Source organism: Rhinolophus hipposideros (genome assembly GCF_964194185.1).
Source record: "Rhinolophus hipposideros genome assembly, chromosome: 24".
NCBI lineage: Eukaryota > Metazoa > Chordata > Mammalia > Chiroptera > Rhinolophidae > Rhinolophus > Rhinolophus hipposideros.
This window is the reverse complement of record NC_138070.1, coordinates 25,078,849-25,093,516: the sequence shown is the minus strand read 5'-3', so window position 1 is coordinate 25,093,516 and position 14,668 is coordinate 25,078,849. Positions and strand designations below refer to the sequence as shown.

Genomic DNA, 14,668 nt, shown 5'->3' with positions numbered 1-14,668 from the left:
CATCACCACAAAGAAGCTCCCTTATACTATTCCTTTACAGTCAGACTCTTTCTCTTAACTCTAAAGGCTGATAACCACTGATCTATTCTCCATCGCTATCATTTTATCATTCAGACAGTGTTATATAAATGAAACCACACTGCATGTAATCCTTTGAGACTGAATCTTTTCACTCAGCATAATGCCCTAGAGAGCCATCTAATTGTTGTACATATGGAAGGTCATTCTTTTTTAATTGCTGAATAGTATTCCATTGTATGGATGTACCATACTTTGTTTACCTATTCTTCTGTTGAAGAAAATCTGGGTTCTTTGCAGTTTGGGACTATTACAAATAAAGCTGTTATGAACGTTATTTTTCAGGTTTTTGTGTGAACATATGCTCTTCTTCCTCTAGAATAAAAACATTATATTGAGTGAAACAGCTAGAAATAAAGTGTTTGGTTCTCTTTATATGACAGATTATAGAGGTCAAAACTTATGTGTGCTTACAGAAAGCAGAGCAATGGTTATATGTGATAGGAGGTGAGGTGTTGGTATTAACTACAAAGGAGCATGAGGATCCTTGTGGGGTCACGGAAATGTCCTGTGTCTCGATCAGGTAGGTAGTTACACAGTTGTGCACATATATCAAAATTCATTGAAATCTATACTTTAAACTGGTGCGTTTCAATATGTGTAATCTATACCTTAGTGAAATTGATTCAAAACGTCTGTGCATGAGTCTCATTATAATTTTTCCTTGCACTGTTTATATATGTTTGGTGAGCATTTTCATATGTATTTTATAATCCTCAAAAATAAAAATAGGGACAAAGGCTGAGTTGGGATGCTACTGGTGAGAAGTGTAGTACAATGATGCCTCTTGCAGATGATGACTTCTCACTAACAAGAAATCCCAGCCATATAAAAGGTAAATCGTTTTTTCTCCTTTTGATCATGGAAGCTCAGGGAAGATTTTCAGTTTTGAAGTAAAGGAGTAGGGTCAGTAGGGTCCAAACATCCACTCTGTTGAAACTTTGATTAACATACTGTCCTCAAGGTGAAGGAATTAAAGTCAGACAGTAGTGGAGAATCCAGATGTAAACAGAGTTTCATCTAACTCCTGATGGTGATACGACGATGGCCAAGTATGGAAAGAAGGTAGCTGGTTTCCCTAGACCAGGGTTTATAAGAACGCGGTAAGATTTTTAAAACTCTTTAATATTCCTGTGTTTCAAGAGATTGGCAGTAAAATCCTGAAACTGAAAAGTGTGTGTAGGGCGATGGAGCCTAGGGGCCTATTGCATGGCCAGGCAGAAATGGAGAAAATCTCCAAAAGATGCAGTGGATCGTGGAAGTCTGGGGAGGAAGAAAGACAGTTGAGTCCCTGGATCATCGTGGGGAAGATTGGGGGTCCTGGAAAGCTCCCAGGGAGGGCAGTGCTCTTTCCTGGTTGCTCCCGATGCAGACAGACCCCCTCAATGCATCCTAGGCTTCCACAATGGACAGCCTTCCTCAGGTCCCCACGGAAGCTCCGTTCTCTCGTGCTCATGCTTTTTCCACTCTCTTCCTTGCTAGGAAATCTCCTGCTCCACTTCAGGTCTTGGTATAAATGTTCCTTCTTCTAGGACTCCTCCTCCAACTCCCAGCTCCTCGTGTGTTCCCACGGCACAGTTGAGAGCCATGCTGTGAATACAGCCAACCTTATCTTTGAGCCCTCGTCCTCCCTCATTCCTCCCGCATTAAATCAGTGACAGAGTCCAGTCTGCTCTGTCTTCATAATATCACCACTAGGATCCCTTCTCCAGGCCTATTCTCCGCGATTGCTACTTTTGTGATGGCTGCTCACCTGAAGCCTATTCTTTTCTCAGTATGTGAGCATTTGTTGAATTATAATAAATTCATGAAATTGAGTCTTAAGAGCATTGGGTTTGAGAAGAAGGCTTTCTTCTGCTCCTTTGAGTACAGGAAGGGGTTATTAAACAGCGGGGGTGCTGATGCAGCTTGGAGGGATTGAGGGAGAAGGATCCAGGAGCTGCAAGGAGAATGTTTCTAGTACTTCAACCCTTCATGAAAGGGACGTGTATGCAAAGTGGCCTCCAAATGCCAAGGAAGCCAAGGTGGGAGGGGTGGAAACCAACATAGACAAGTCCAATTTGTTGGGTTAGCGGGAGAGTATGTATACAGAGAGCAGTCCTGGGTGGCAGCAGGAGAGGAAGCGAATTCCCTGCACCATTCATGTCCCCAGGCAACCTGTTTATATCTTCCTAAGAAATGGATCTACTTACTCCAAAGGAATGCGGGGGAATCTAGGGGAACAGAGGAACCAGACACCAGAGCTCTGGCACCAGGGCCAGTTAAAAGACAGAAAACGCTGACAGTGCATTGCCCTGGAAGAAGGGCTAAATGGTGAAGAAAGGATTAATGGCAGTTTGTGATTAACCGGAAGCCTCTGTGCACATTTCAGAGTCCACTGGGAGAAAAGTGGAGGAGGACAAGGGTCCGGATGGATTCGTTTTTAAACGGAGTCAGCTTTTTAACATAAAATCAATTCTGTCCACACAACGTGGGAGAAGGTTCAACGGAAGGAATAAAATGATGAAAGTGCAGAAGGAGGTGTTGTATAACTAAAGTCAAGAAGAGGAGGCCCGGAGAGAAATGCACCCTCTGGTCATGACCTCAGGGGCACTAATGCTGGGGGTCTTCCTGGGAGTTTCATATAGCTCCTGACAGGGTGGGAGGTAGGCTGCAGGCCCAGTGGCTCAGTGGTATGTAATCCTAATAAGCCTGGGACCATTGCTCCAAGAACAGCCTGGGATCCAGCCCACGGGGTTAGGGAAACAGAACATCTTCTTCTCAGGGCCTTGAGCTGAGTTAGTTTCTGATCATTGAAGTCCAGATGGTCAGCAGATAAAAGGTGAAAATCTCAGTCAGGTGCAAAGAGGGAACAAGGAGCACCGGAATAAGTCAGCACTGGAGCTCTTGGCACAGTTCAGAGGTGGGCGGGGAAGGAGTAAGAGGATGTTAGTACATTTAGAACATATGAATATGCTCAAGAGAAGAAAAAGAGCTCTTATAATTTCAAAGACTTAAACATGTACCAAAATGTTGAAAATGCAAAGTTAGAAAGAGGACACAGTCTTCTCTCCATGACATAGAAATTTCCTGAAGATGTATGCTCACACATAGTATAAGAAAGTGAGGTTCTGGTGACACCTCCACGCTACCCCCTCATCCCAGAAATGTTTCTCCCGTAAACAGAAGTCTGGAATGCATGTCCAAAGACACCGACGGGTACTCTCTGCTTAGGGTCCCTGGGGTACACGTCTCCATAATTTCAAAATTGGTGAAATAACCAAAAGTTTAGTATCGCAGGTATTACGGGGAATAATTTGAATCATACTATATTTTTCTCTTTTTTAATTGTTAACTTGTTTTTTGGTTGTCACTACCTGCCAGTTGTTGACAATTTTGTCTTCTGTCCCACCCCTGACCATTTAGTGCCACCTCTTGGCTGTATGGGGTGTCGGGTTGGGGGCCCTCTTTCTGGCACTTCCAGTATTCTGATGCCCTCTGTTCTTCTGGGTTGCTCCTCTGAAGACAATTAGCAGGCCCAAATCTAACTGGACTCATTCGGGAGGGTTCTTAGCAAGCAGCTCAGTCAGAACAGAGGCCACAATGTGAGCGCCAGACTGAGAAGACTGCTGATTTGGCACAGCCTCTGTGCAAGCAGGCACACAGAGCTGCACAAAACAACGAAGATAACAGGACCCCTGCTAATAATAATACCTACTGGCTTGAGTTTCAGGGGATTTTTGTTTTTTTGCTTTTGTCTATTTTAAGCACTAAAAGCCCGAGGCTATGGACATCATGTGACTTGCTCAGCCCTCGATCTTCTGGTCCTCTTAGTCATCTCCTCCAGTGAGCACATGTTAGGGTTTGAAATTTCCTCTCTACACTGATGACCCATAGTGATGACTGTCTTTCTCAGCTTCTGAGAGAGAAGAGTGAAAGCTGGGAGTGAGGGAGAGATATGTCACCAAGGAGGCTGAAGGAAAACTACTCAAGAGGCCCCAGGGACAGAGTAGTTGCACGACATAAAAAATAGAAAGCTCCCTTGCAATCTGTTGCTGGCCACCTTCTCCTGGCAGAGCCCAAGAAGGCAGGTATTTTTTTCCTCAAAAGACAGAGTCCCAGCTTGGTCTGTTTCCTTTGCCCACCCACATGCTCTTCTTTCTAATGTCTTCATTCCAACTACCTTTCAGGGCTCCTAGCCTTTTCACCACTACTGCCTTACTTATAAGGCTGTATCCATGATCTTAAGAGCACATGCGGTAGAATCGGATAGATTGTAGTTCAAATCTCAGCTCTGTCATTTATTAAGAGTCTTGGCTGTCCCTCTGAACACCCCCTGTCCTATATAAAGGAACTGTTCCTCTCCTTTGCTCTCTGGATTTGAGCAGGGTTCACCATTAGGACCACATGTTTAACATCGTCATTCTTTGTTGTTCCCAAATGAACCCATTTTGCTAAAGTAATACCTGGCCATTTGTTTAAAGTCAACATAGTGAAACATAGCGCACATACCTAAGAGTACATAAAACATAAATTAGCAGCTTATTGAAAAATAAACCAAAAAAAATCTCTGTAAACTCCACTCAGGTAGAAAAATATAATAGTACTAGCATCTCCCAGAAATTCCTTTTTCCTTTTCTACCCTTCCCACTCCAGTAGAAACCAATCCTGAATTTTATTAAACCACTTTCTTGATTTTTCATTAAAGTTTTACTACCAAATTATATATCCCTAAACAATATAACTGAATTTGCCTGCTTTTGAACATTTATAAATGGAATCATGCAGTATGTATTCTTTTATGTCTTCACAATTCATTAATATTTTTGTGTGGCTATGTAATTGAATCTATAACTTATACAATGGAAAATATACAACATTTACTCTTGATAAAAAAAAAAAAAAGTCTTGGCTGCAACATTTATAAATGGGGATGATGGTACCTAATCCCCGAACTTGTTGAAAGGAGTCAGAAGATGGGCAAGGTGCTCAGCACAGTACCCAGTGAGACTTCTGAGGCACTCAGCTCTCCGCTGACTATAAAGGTGGTTCTCTCTCAAGACACACTCTCATGAGGCAATTCAGCTTGATCTGCTTCTCATGCTGCCACCAGACTTCCACAGGCAATTTCACACCACATTTCACATCCTGGAACCACTGCATTGTAAACCAATTAGTAATGTTGGCTGTATGCCAGGAACTGCTGACACATTAACCTTACACCTATTATTAGCCTTACACATATTAACTCATTTAATCATCGCAACAAGCTTATGATGTAGATACTATGTTATCTCCATTTTACCATTGAGGGAATTGAATCTTAGAGAAGTTACCAGCTTGCTTGGGATTATAGAGTTAGGAAGAGGTTCAGCAGGAATTAGAATGCAGAATGCCTGGCTCACAAGAAGATCCTCTTAATCAGTAAGCTACATGCCTCTCTCCTCCCCTTGTAGTAATGAAAGCAGGCTTACCTGTTTCTTTGCCTTTATATTTGAGTTAGTTGTAAGTTTGCCCTTATGACCAGTTATGGTTCCTTGGTCTCTAACACACTGATCCACCTCCCTGGCTTTCCTTGCAGAAATCAATGCTCCAGAATATCTTAACTTTCGACTTATTGGCATCTGCTCAGACAGTGGAGTTATATACGAGGTGTGATCAAAAAAATACAGTGAATGTTTGAATTTTAAAAATTTATTACAGTAAAAGACACATTGCCATTAACCTCTTCAAAATACTCCCCCTTGCTTCAAACACACGTATCCCATCATTCTTGCCATTTTTCTGAAGCAGTTCTGGAAGTCCTCTTTTGTGAGTGTCTTTAGTTGCACTGTTGTGGTTGTCTTAATGTCCTGAATCATTTTGACTTTGGGGAAGAGCCAGGAGTTGCACGATGCCAGATTCAGTGAATAAGGGGGATGAGGACACACCATAATGTTTTTATTGACAGAAATTGCCATCTAACAAAAGCGATGTGTGACACGGAGCGTTGTCATGATGGAGGATGATTTACAGCACACTTTAAAACCCACTGTCTCTCAACCGTAGCTCACACCAGATTGACTGCACCAAACAAGTTGAAACTTGTCACACACTGTTACTAAGGTTCGATATGCCGCTTCCTGTATTAAAGATCCCTGCCTTTCCATTAGATGGCACTCGGCAGCAACATTCACCTTTTTTTTTTTTAAATCACATCCCCTTATACGCTTCAAAGGAAGAGGAAACAAACAAACAAACAAAAAACTGCTGAAAGAGTCCCTGCTGTACTGAAGTCACTGGGCCAGACACTTTACACAGATCAGCTGGCGTGGTGATTAAAAGCTGCATGAATGGACCTTGAGTGCATTATACTAAAGGAAATAAGGCAGACAGAGAAAGACAAATACTGCATAGTATCAGTTATGTATGGAATCTTAAAAACAACAGTCAAACTCATAGAGACTAGAAAAATGGGTGGTGAAGGAAATAGGGAGTTTGGAAAAAGGGTACAAACTTTCAGCTCTAAGATGAATAAGACCTGAGGATACAATGTAAAACGTGGTGACTATAGTTGATAACACTGTATTGTATAATTGAAATTTGTTAAAAGAGAAAAACTTAAATGTTCTCACCAAAATGAAATAAAACAAAATAAAATAAAATGTGGGATGATGGATGTGTTAGTTAACTAGATCCAGGGGAGAAATCCAGTCACAGTATATACATGTATCAAATCGCCAAGCTGTACACTTTAAATATCTTTCTATTTTATGTGTCAATTATACTTCTATAATGTTGAAATTTTTTAAAAAAATGCTGCCTGGGCTTTCGTGACAGCCACAAGTTGAAATCTCAGTTCTGCTCCCTAGCATTTTGACCTCGGCAAATCATTTCCAAACCTGTAAAATGGGCAGACTGATGCTTCAAGGAGAACACAGTTTTGAGTCAATATCTCAGAGTTTTCTTCAAAGACCTCCATCAGAATGTACACCATGTGAGACAGAGAAAATGTGTTACAGAATTGTACACCTGAAATCTAGGTAACTTTACTAACAATTGTCGCCCCAATAAACTTTAATTTAAAGAAAAAAGAAAGAATAACCTGAGGAATCACCTAGAACTAGAAGACGTGGGATGGAGATAGTGTGACTGTCCTGTAGCTCACATCAGAAGGCGTTCTTGGCCATGGCAGGTCTCCTGGAAGAGTCTCCACTAGAATGCAGGACATCGACTTATGGCTCCTCACTGGAATCAGTCACCTGCTGGTCCCTTGAGCTGTGAAAAAGGACTTACCTGACATTCATATATCCATATGTAGACTATAGAGTCAGTCTTAGAAAAAAACGATTGCTTGCTGCTTAGAAGATTATATTAGCTAAGGAAAGAAAGGGGAAAGGGTGCAATGAAAAGCCCCTGGGGTTCAATGTTGATGTTTTTATTCTTCCTGAGTGCTTGTATTTGGGCCTTTTGAATTCCTGTCATTCTATAGTATAGATTTTTTGAGGGAAATTAACACAGGGAATGTTTTTGTCTTTGTCAAAGACTTCTTTTTCTTTTCAGAAGATAGCAATAAGAATGACTATAATTTTCTAAGGACCTACTCTGTTGGAAACACTGCAAATACATTTTCTTAAGTCCTCACATAAACCCATGGTGCTTATTGTATGAGGCACTGGGCAGTTCCTAAGGACTCCAACTACCAAAGGACACTCGAGAAGGAACCAATGCATTTTTATCTATTAAAGATATTGACTTGGTAGTTAAAAACCTTCTTACAATGAAATTCCACATGTCTTCACCAGTGAACTCTGTCACACATTTCAGAAAGGAATAATACAAATTCTCAAAAAAGTCTTCCAGAAAATTGAAGAGGAGTTAATTTCTCCTAACTCATTTAATGGAGCCAGCATTACCCTGATACCAAAACCAGATAAAGGCATTATGAGAAAAGACTCTGATCTGTGACATAGCTTCCAATCTCTAGAACTTTGAATGTGCCTTTCTCACTTTAAAGAATGCCACTGACCTGCTGTTTAGTTGGAAAACCCGGGGGAAAAGGCAGTTAGAGAATGGCAGCCTTAGCTACATATTAGCTTATGATTTTATCTTAACCAAGATTGTTTGAAGAATTTACATATTAAGGGTGTATGAGTTTATGTATGTATGTGTTTAGAGTACTTTAATCCTTTTCTAAAAAAAGCTTCAGGGCAAGTGTACACATTTTATATAAAAATGTGTGTTCCAATAAATATTAGCCATCCAAAAATATCTACCTAAAAAGGACATAATTTTAACATAAGAACATGTAAATGTCAAAAAACTCAACTAAAAAAATAACAAGTAATACAATTAATATCTAAAATATGATGTTGCTTTACTAAAGATGAAAAAGTTCAAATAAATAATGAAGTAAGGGAATAAGTTTGTTGTTTTTAGGAACATTGCATTTCTTCTTCTGGAACTTATTAGCCAGTTTCCCTAAGGTGCCAGAAAGTTCTAAGTTTTTTTTAAATATAATTGTGTAAAAGACCATCTGTACTTTTGAACTCTTTTGTTAACAAAGTTGTTGGAGATAATTAAAAAAAAAAAGAATGCCATTGATCATGATTCTGCTTAGCCAAGTCCTACAATTCCTTACATTGTACCCCCTCCATAAATTGTTGTTCTCTTATTCTAGTCAATGGTGATCAATTTCTCCCCTGAATAGACTTTAGTCTGATTAGGTGGACTGTACTCTGAAACTATGTGGAAGGAATTGGGTTCTATAGCAGTGAACTTCAGAATAGGCTTCTTGGACAAAGAGAAATATTTTTAATTCATTCCCATAGAGGTGAAAATATTTGAAAAGAGAGCAAGGGAACTGACTAGAAGACCAGCAGAAGTAGCTGTAGCAGCCAGACTAAAGAGGTTGAGACTTAGACTTGAGTGGTGTTCAGAGATGTGGTCCAAATATAATTTAGTCAAGAGACATGGGAAAGAAGAGCAAGTGGATGGAATGAGTTGTCTGAAGGGAGAGAGAGGAAGATAAAGGAAGAAAAAACATGCTGGGGTGTTTGCTACCTTCAAGCTGCCTTCTGTTTGAATAGGTGCCATGGTTTTCTTAACATATAATCTCTTTGTTTGTTTGCATGGGTAAAGTGTAATTGTTACAAAATAGAATGTCAGTTCTCTCCTTTATTTTCCCTACCTCCAATTTCTCCCGGCTGTGGACTGATGAGTGTGTTCTTCCTAAATACCGTATCCCGTGATTAGCTCACCACTTAGGACAATATGACCCTATGTCTCGGGTCTCTTGTGTTGCACATGTTTTTGAATGATTACTGAATTTGTTGTCTCCTACTCCATTCTTATCAGGCCTACTGAAAATCTGAGGTGAGCTAGTTCCTTACCTTCACATGAATGGTCTCTCCTTTTACTGGCACAGTGTTATGTGATTTGACTGAATCGAGGAATCCAACACAACACATGGGTGTGTCGTGCACTTGTGTGCCTTTGGGGCAAAGCCTGATACCAGGGCTCAGCGGGCTAGTTGGTAGCTTCATACATAGTAAGCTGAGTAAGCAGAGAATAAGTGAAATCTGTAGGTGGCTCCCATCTCTGCTTCACTTAGATGCCCTGCCTTCTCTGGGATGAGGTTGTTTCTATCTTGTCTTCTTTTAGTCACCTCTTTCCTATGCAAATTCCTTGGTCCAGGCGCTGTGTTGGCTGTGGAATGGAGAGAGGAAGCAGAACTCCCACTCTCTCTTAGAGGCAGGGCCTCCCAATACAGGTAAAAGAAACGCACCTTTTATGGCCCAGAATGCAACTCACAGAGCAGGAGACTGGGAGGACACTGCAGCTTCACCTTCCTCCCACATCCTGTCTAGGGCACCGTTACTGAGCCCTTCCTAGAGCTTGATTACCCGCCTCATTATCCTTTTCCTGACTTATATGGACTGGCTCCTGTTCCTCCTGCTCCCAGGAGCCCTCCTGGTTTTGTGCTGGTCTTCCGCAGAGGGTGAGTCACAAGACAGGGAGGCAAAGGACGCAGTGTGATGGGGTCAGGGATTAATGCCCTAGAAAGTCCTGGAGCCGAAACTACAGGACAGCATTTGCTGGGGCCAGGCCCCTGAGTCCTTCCCCACCAAGGAAACTCACTCTGGGGACTCTGCTGTGCCTGCTGTCCAATAGCTTCACCAAACTTTACCTCCCCGAATGGTATGAGGGGAAGGGGTGATAAGAAATCACTGGGGGCCTGTACATGGGCAAGTTAGAGAGCAATATTACCTCTTCTCTCAACTAAGACCCAGGTCTTGATAAGTAAATCAGAAGAGAGATGCTCCTCTTCCCTACTCCCTACTGGATCCTGGGTCATCTCTCTCAGCCAAAATTGCCTAGCCCTTCCAGCAATAAAATGCCCATTTCAGTGTCCCCGTCAGAAACCACAGCTGCAGGCTGAGCCTAAAAAGAAAGAAAGGAGAGGGCTTCTTGGTAACCCTATGACTCCTAAAAACCAGGTTCCTTAATAGACCTAGGCCCTGCAGGGAGGGGGTCAGATGAGGGAAGCCTGGAAAATCCCGGGTCCTAGAAAATCCCGGGTCCTGGCCTCAAACCTTGTATCTCAAGGGGCAGCCCTCCCCCTCTCTTACCCTACCGACTTGGCATCTTTGGTCTCACCCCATGATTATCACATAACATCCAGATTCACCAAGGAGCTTTCCACTTTGCACTTCCTGTGATGAATTTATTGGCAAGACCTGCAGAAAGAACTTAGGTTCCTGTCAATCCAAACGTCCTGACTTTGCCTGCCAGACCAAAGAAGTGTATACTCAAAGCTACACTGGAGGTGAGGTGAGGGCAGAAGAAGAAGGAGGGATGAGAGATTGAATTTTATGCCTTGGCCTGGAAAAAAAACAGAAAAAACACTAGATCTGGAGTCAGAATTCTCTAGTCTCACCTGCTCCGGAGTGAACTCAGCGTTGGTCTAGGGCATGTTACTTTCCTTCTCTGAACTCAAATTTCTCATCTGTACAATGATTGGGTTTCCACAGATGACCTCCGCATCCAACCAAACTCTGATATTCAGTGACTGAATCCGTAACAAATGCAGCTGTTATAGCTCCTCTGTTGTACATATATGTGGGTGTTGGGGGCGGGAGTGAGTTGCCCTGAAAGGGGAACTGCCCTTTTTGTGGGAGGGTCTTCAGGTCTCAGGCTCTGCCTAAGGGGACAGGAGGGAGGGAGGGTCTGCTCACTGAGCCACATTCCCTTTCACATCCTGAGTCTAACCTGGGCCTCTCTGTTATTCTCCTACTCTCTTCAGAATACATCTACAAATATTCCATCCTGGGCTGCCCAAAAAGATGTGCAGAATATATTCGCATCACCAACAGGGAGAAAAACGTGTTCTTCTGTTGTAATGAAAGCTACTGCAATAGCTTGTCAGTAAAAGATGAGGTTCCATTCACTCCCATCCAATTAGAGAAGTTAAAATTCAGCTGACTTGCAGAGACCTCTCCTGACTTCTTCAGCTCATCCTTTCTGTACAAACATCAAGATCCAGATTTTATATCAGTGAAATCATATGGTTCTCGACTTTTTCTGTGTGACTTATTTCACTTAACATAATAATTTCAAGATCCATCCATTTAGTCGCAAATGGCACTATTTCATCTTTTCTTATGGCAGAGTAGTATTTCATTGTGTGTATATACCACGTTTTTGTCCAATCATCTATTGAAGGACACTTTGGTTATTTCCATGTCTTGGCCACTGTAAATAAAGCTGCAATGAACATCGGAGCAACAAAGGAACAAGACAAACAAATGAACAAACAAAAACTCATGGACACAGACAATAGTTTAGTGGTTACCAGAGGGTGGAGGGGAGGAGGTAGTAGATGAGGATGAATGGGGTTAAATATATGGTGATGGAAGGAGAACTGACTCTGGGTGGTGAACACACAATGAGATATATAGATGATGTATTACAGAATTGTACATTTGAAACCTATGTAATTTTACTAACTAACCATTGTCATCCCAATAAATTTTAATAATAATAAAAAAGATCCAAAAAAGACTTTGCTCTCAAGCACCACCCACAGTGTCTCTTTAGAGCCAAGAGGCCCAAGAGAAATGAACTGTGGATGAGGAAGGACTGTGGTGCAACTTTGAAATGCTTCCTGGGCCTGAGTCAGGTCCACCAGGCCTGGTCGTTGGGCTCTGCTGTTCCGCCTGGAGCCAAAACCTAAGAGTAGGGGATAATATCAAAAATATATAAAGAAGTCATACAACTCAACAACCAAAAAAGAACAACCCCAATTACAAAATGGGCAGAAGGCCTGCATAGATATTTTTCCAAAGACAAACAAATGGCCAACAGGCATATAAAAAGATGTTCAACATCACTAATTATTTGGAAAATTTTGGATATTAACCCCTTTCAGCATATATGATTTGCAAATATCTTTTCCCATTCAGTAGGCTGCCTTTTTCTTTTGATGGTGGTTTTCTTTGCTGTACAGAGGCTTTTTAGTTTGATGTAGCCCATTTTGTTTATTTTTGCTTTTATTTCCCTTGTCTTTGAAGTCAGATCCACAAAAACATTGCTAAGATCAAAGTCAACGAACTTGCCACATATATTTTCTTCTAGGAATTTTATGGTCTCAAGTCTTATATTCAAGTCTTTAATACTTTTTTTTATTAGTTTCAGGTGTACAAAACAATGCAATAGTTAAACATTTATATCCCTCACAAAGTGATAAGCCTTCTCCCCCCATCCACTATCCCTCTGACATTGCACGCAGCCGTTACGTTTTCACTGTGTCTATTCTTTATGCCGTACTCCACTTCTTGTGACTATATATATACTAAATCATAATTGACATTCATTATTATTCAGCTTCAGCTTCAGATCGACAGCACAATGATAGGTCCCTGAAGTGGTCTCCCTAGTAAGACAAGGGTCCATCGGATACCCTACAAAATCTTTACAACATTATTGATTATATTCCCCAAACTGTCTTTCGTTTTCCCATGGCAATCTTGTGATTATGGATTGTGCTTTCTAAACCCCTCACCTTCTCCCTTGTCCCCGCCCCTCATCCCATCTAGCAATCCTCAGCTTTTCCTTTATAGCTCTGAGACTGTTTTTGATTAGTTTGTTTATTTATTCTATTCTTTAGATTCCACATATAAGTGAGATCATAAGGTATTTGTCTTTCTCTGTCTGACTTATTTCACTTAACATAATGTTCTCTAGGTCCATCCATATCATTGCAAATGGTAAGATTTCATTCTTCTTTATGGCTGCGTAATACTCCATTGTATAAATGTACCACAGTTTCTTAATCCAGTCATCTACCGATGGGCATTTCAGTTGTTTCCATGTCTTGGCTATTGTGAACAGTGCTACAATAAAAATAGGGGTGCATAAATTTTTTTGAATTAGTGTTTTGGATTTCTCTGGATAGATACCTGGGAATGGAATTACTGGGTCATAAGGTAGTTCCATTTCTAGTTTTTTGAGCTACCTCCATACTGATTTCCAAAGTGACTGCACCAATCTGCAATCCCACCAACAGTGCACTAGGGGTCCCTTTCTCCACATCCTCACCAGCACTTGTTGTTTGTTGATTTACTGATGACAGCATTTTGGCTGGGGTGAGGTGGAATCTCATTGTGGTTTTTATTTGCATTTCTCTAATGATTAGAGAGGTTGAGCGTTTTTTCATATGCTGTTTGCCATCCGTATGTCCTCTTTAGAAAAATGTCTCTTTGTGTCCTCTGCCCATTTTTTTTTAATTTAATAGTTTCAGGTGTACAAGACAAGGTAATACTTAGACGTTCATCATTTATATCCCTCACACTGTGAACCCCCCTCCCCCCATCCACTATCCCTCTGACCTCACACCGAGCCATCACATTATATATATAAAATTATAGTTGGCATTCATTAATGTTTAGCTTCTGGTGTACAATGCCATGATCAGGCATCCACAGTATCTCTGAGGTGGTCTCCCAAATAGGACGCAAGGTCCATAACTTTAGTACCTATGTTTTTTTCTATGCAGTTTATTGTGTCAGGTCTTATGCTTAAGTCTTTGATCCATTTTGAATTAATTTTGGTACATGGTGACAGATAACAGTCCAGTTTCATTCTTTTGCACATGGCTATCCAATTCTCCCAGCACCATTGATTGAAGAGGCTGTCTTTCCTCCATTGTATGTTTTTAGCTTCTTTGTCAAAAATTATCTGTCCATATTTATGTGGTTTTATTTCTGGGTTCTCAATTCTATTCCATTGGTCTATGTGTCTGTTTTTCTGCCAATACCATGCTGTTTTGATTATTGTAGCCCTGTAGTACAAGCTAAAGTCAGGGAGTGTGACACCTCCAGTATTGTTCTTTTTTCTTAAGATTGCTTTGGCTATTCAGGGTCTTTTGTGGTTCCAAACAAATCTGGTGGTTTTTTTGTTCTATTTCTTTAAAAAATGCCATTGGGATTTTGATGGGGATTGCATTAAATCTGTATATTGCTTTGGGTAATATGGCCATTTTAACTATGTTGATTCTTCCAATCCATGAGCACGGAATGTGTTTTCATTTCTTTGTGTCTTTTTCAATTTCTTTCAAAAATGTCTTATAGTT

The 14,668-nt window shown here is 41.0% G+C and overlaps 1 protein-coding gene across 1 annotated transcript; it reads left to right on the top strand.

Annotated features, from left to right (window-relative positions):
- Positions 1 to 555: 555 nt before the first annotated feature.
- LOC308492318 (uncharacterized protein) lies at positions 556 to 11,520 on the top strand (the record flags this gene model as incomplete). Its single annotated transcript, XM_081037177.1, has 3 exons — positions 556 to 601; positions 10,721 to 10,864; positions 11,342 to 11,520. The coding sequence occupies 3 exons, from the start codon at positions 556 to 558 to the stop codon at positions 11,518 to 11,520; spliced, it is 369 nt and encodes a 122-aa protein (XP_080893303.1).
- Positions 11,521 to 14,668: the final 3,148 nt, after the last annotated feature.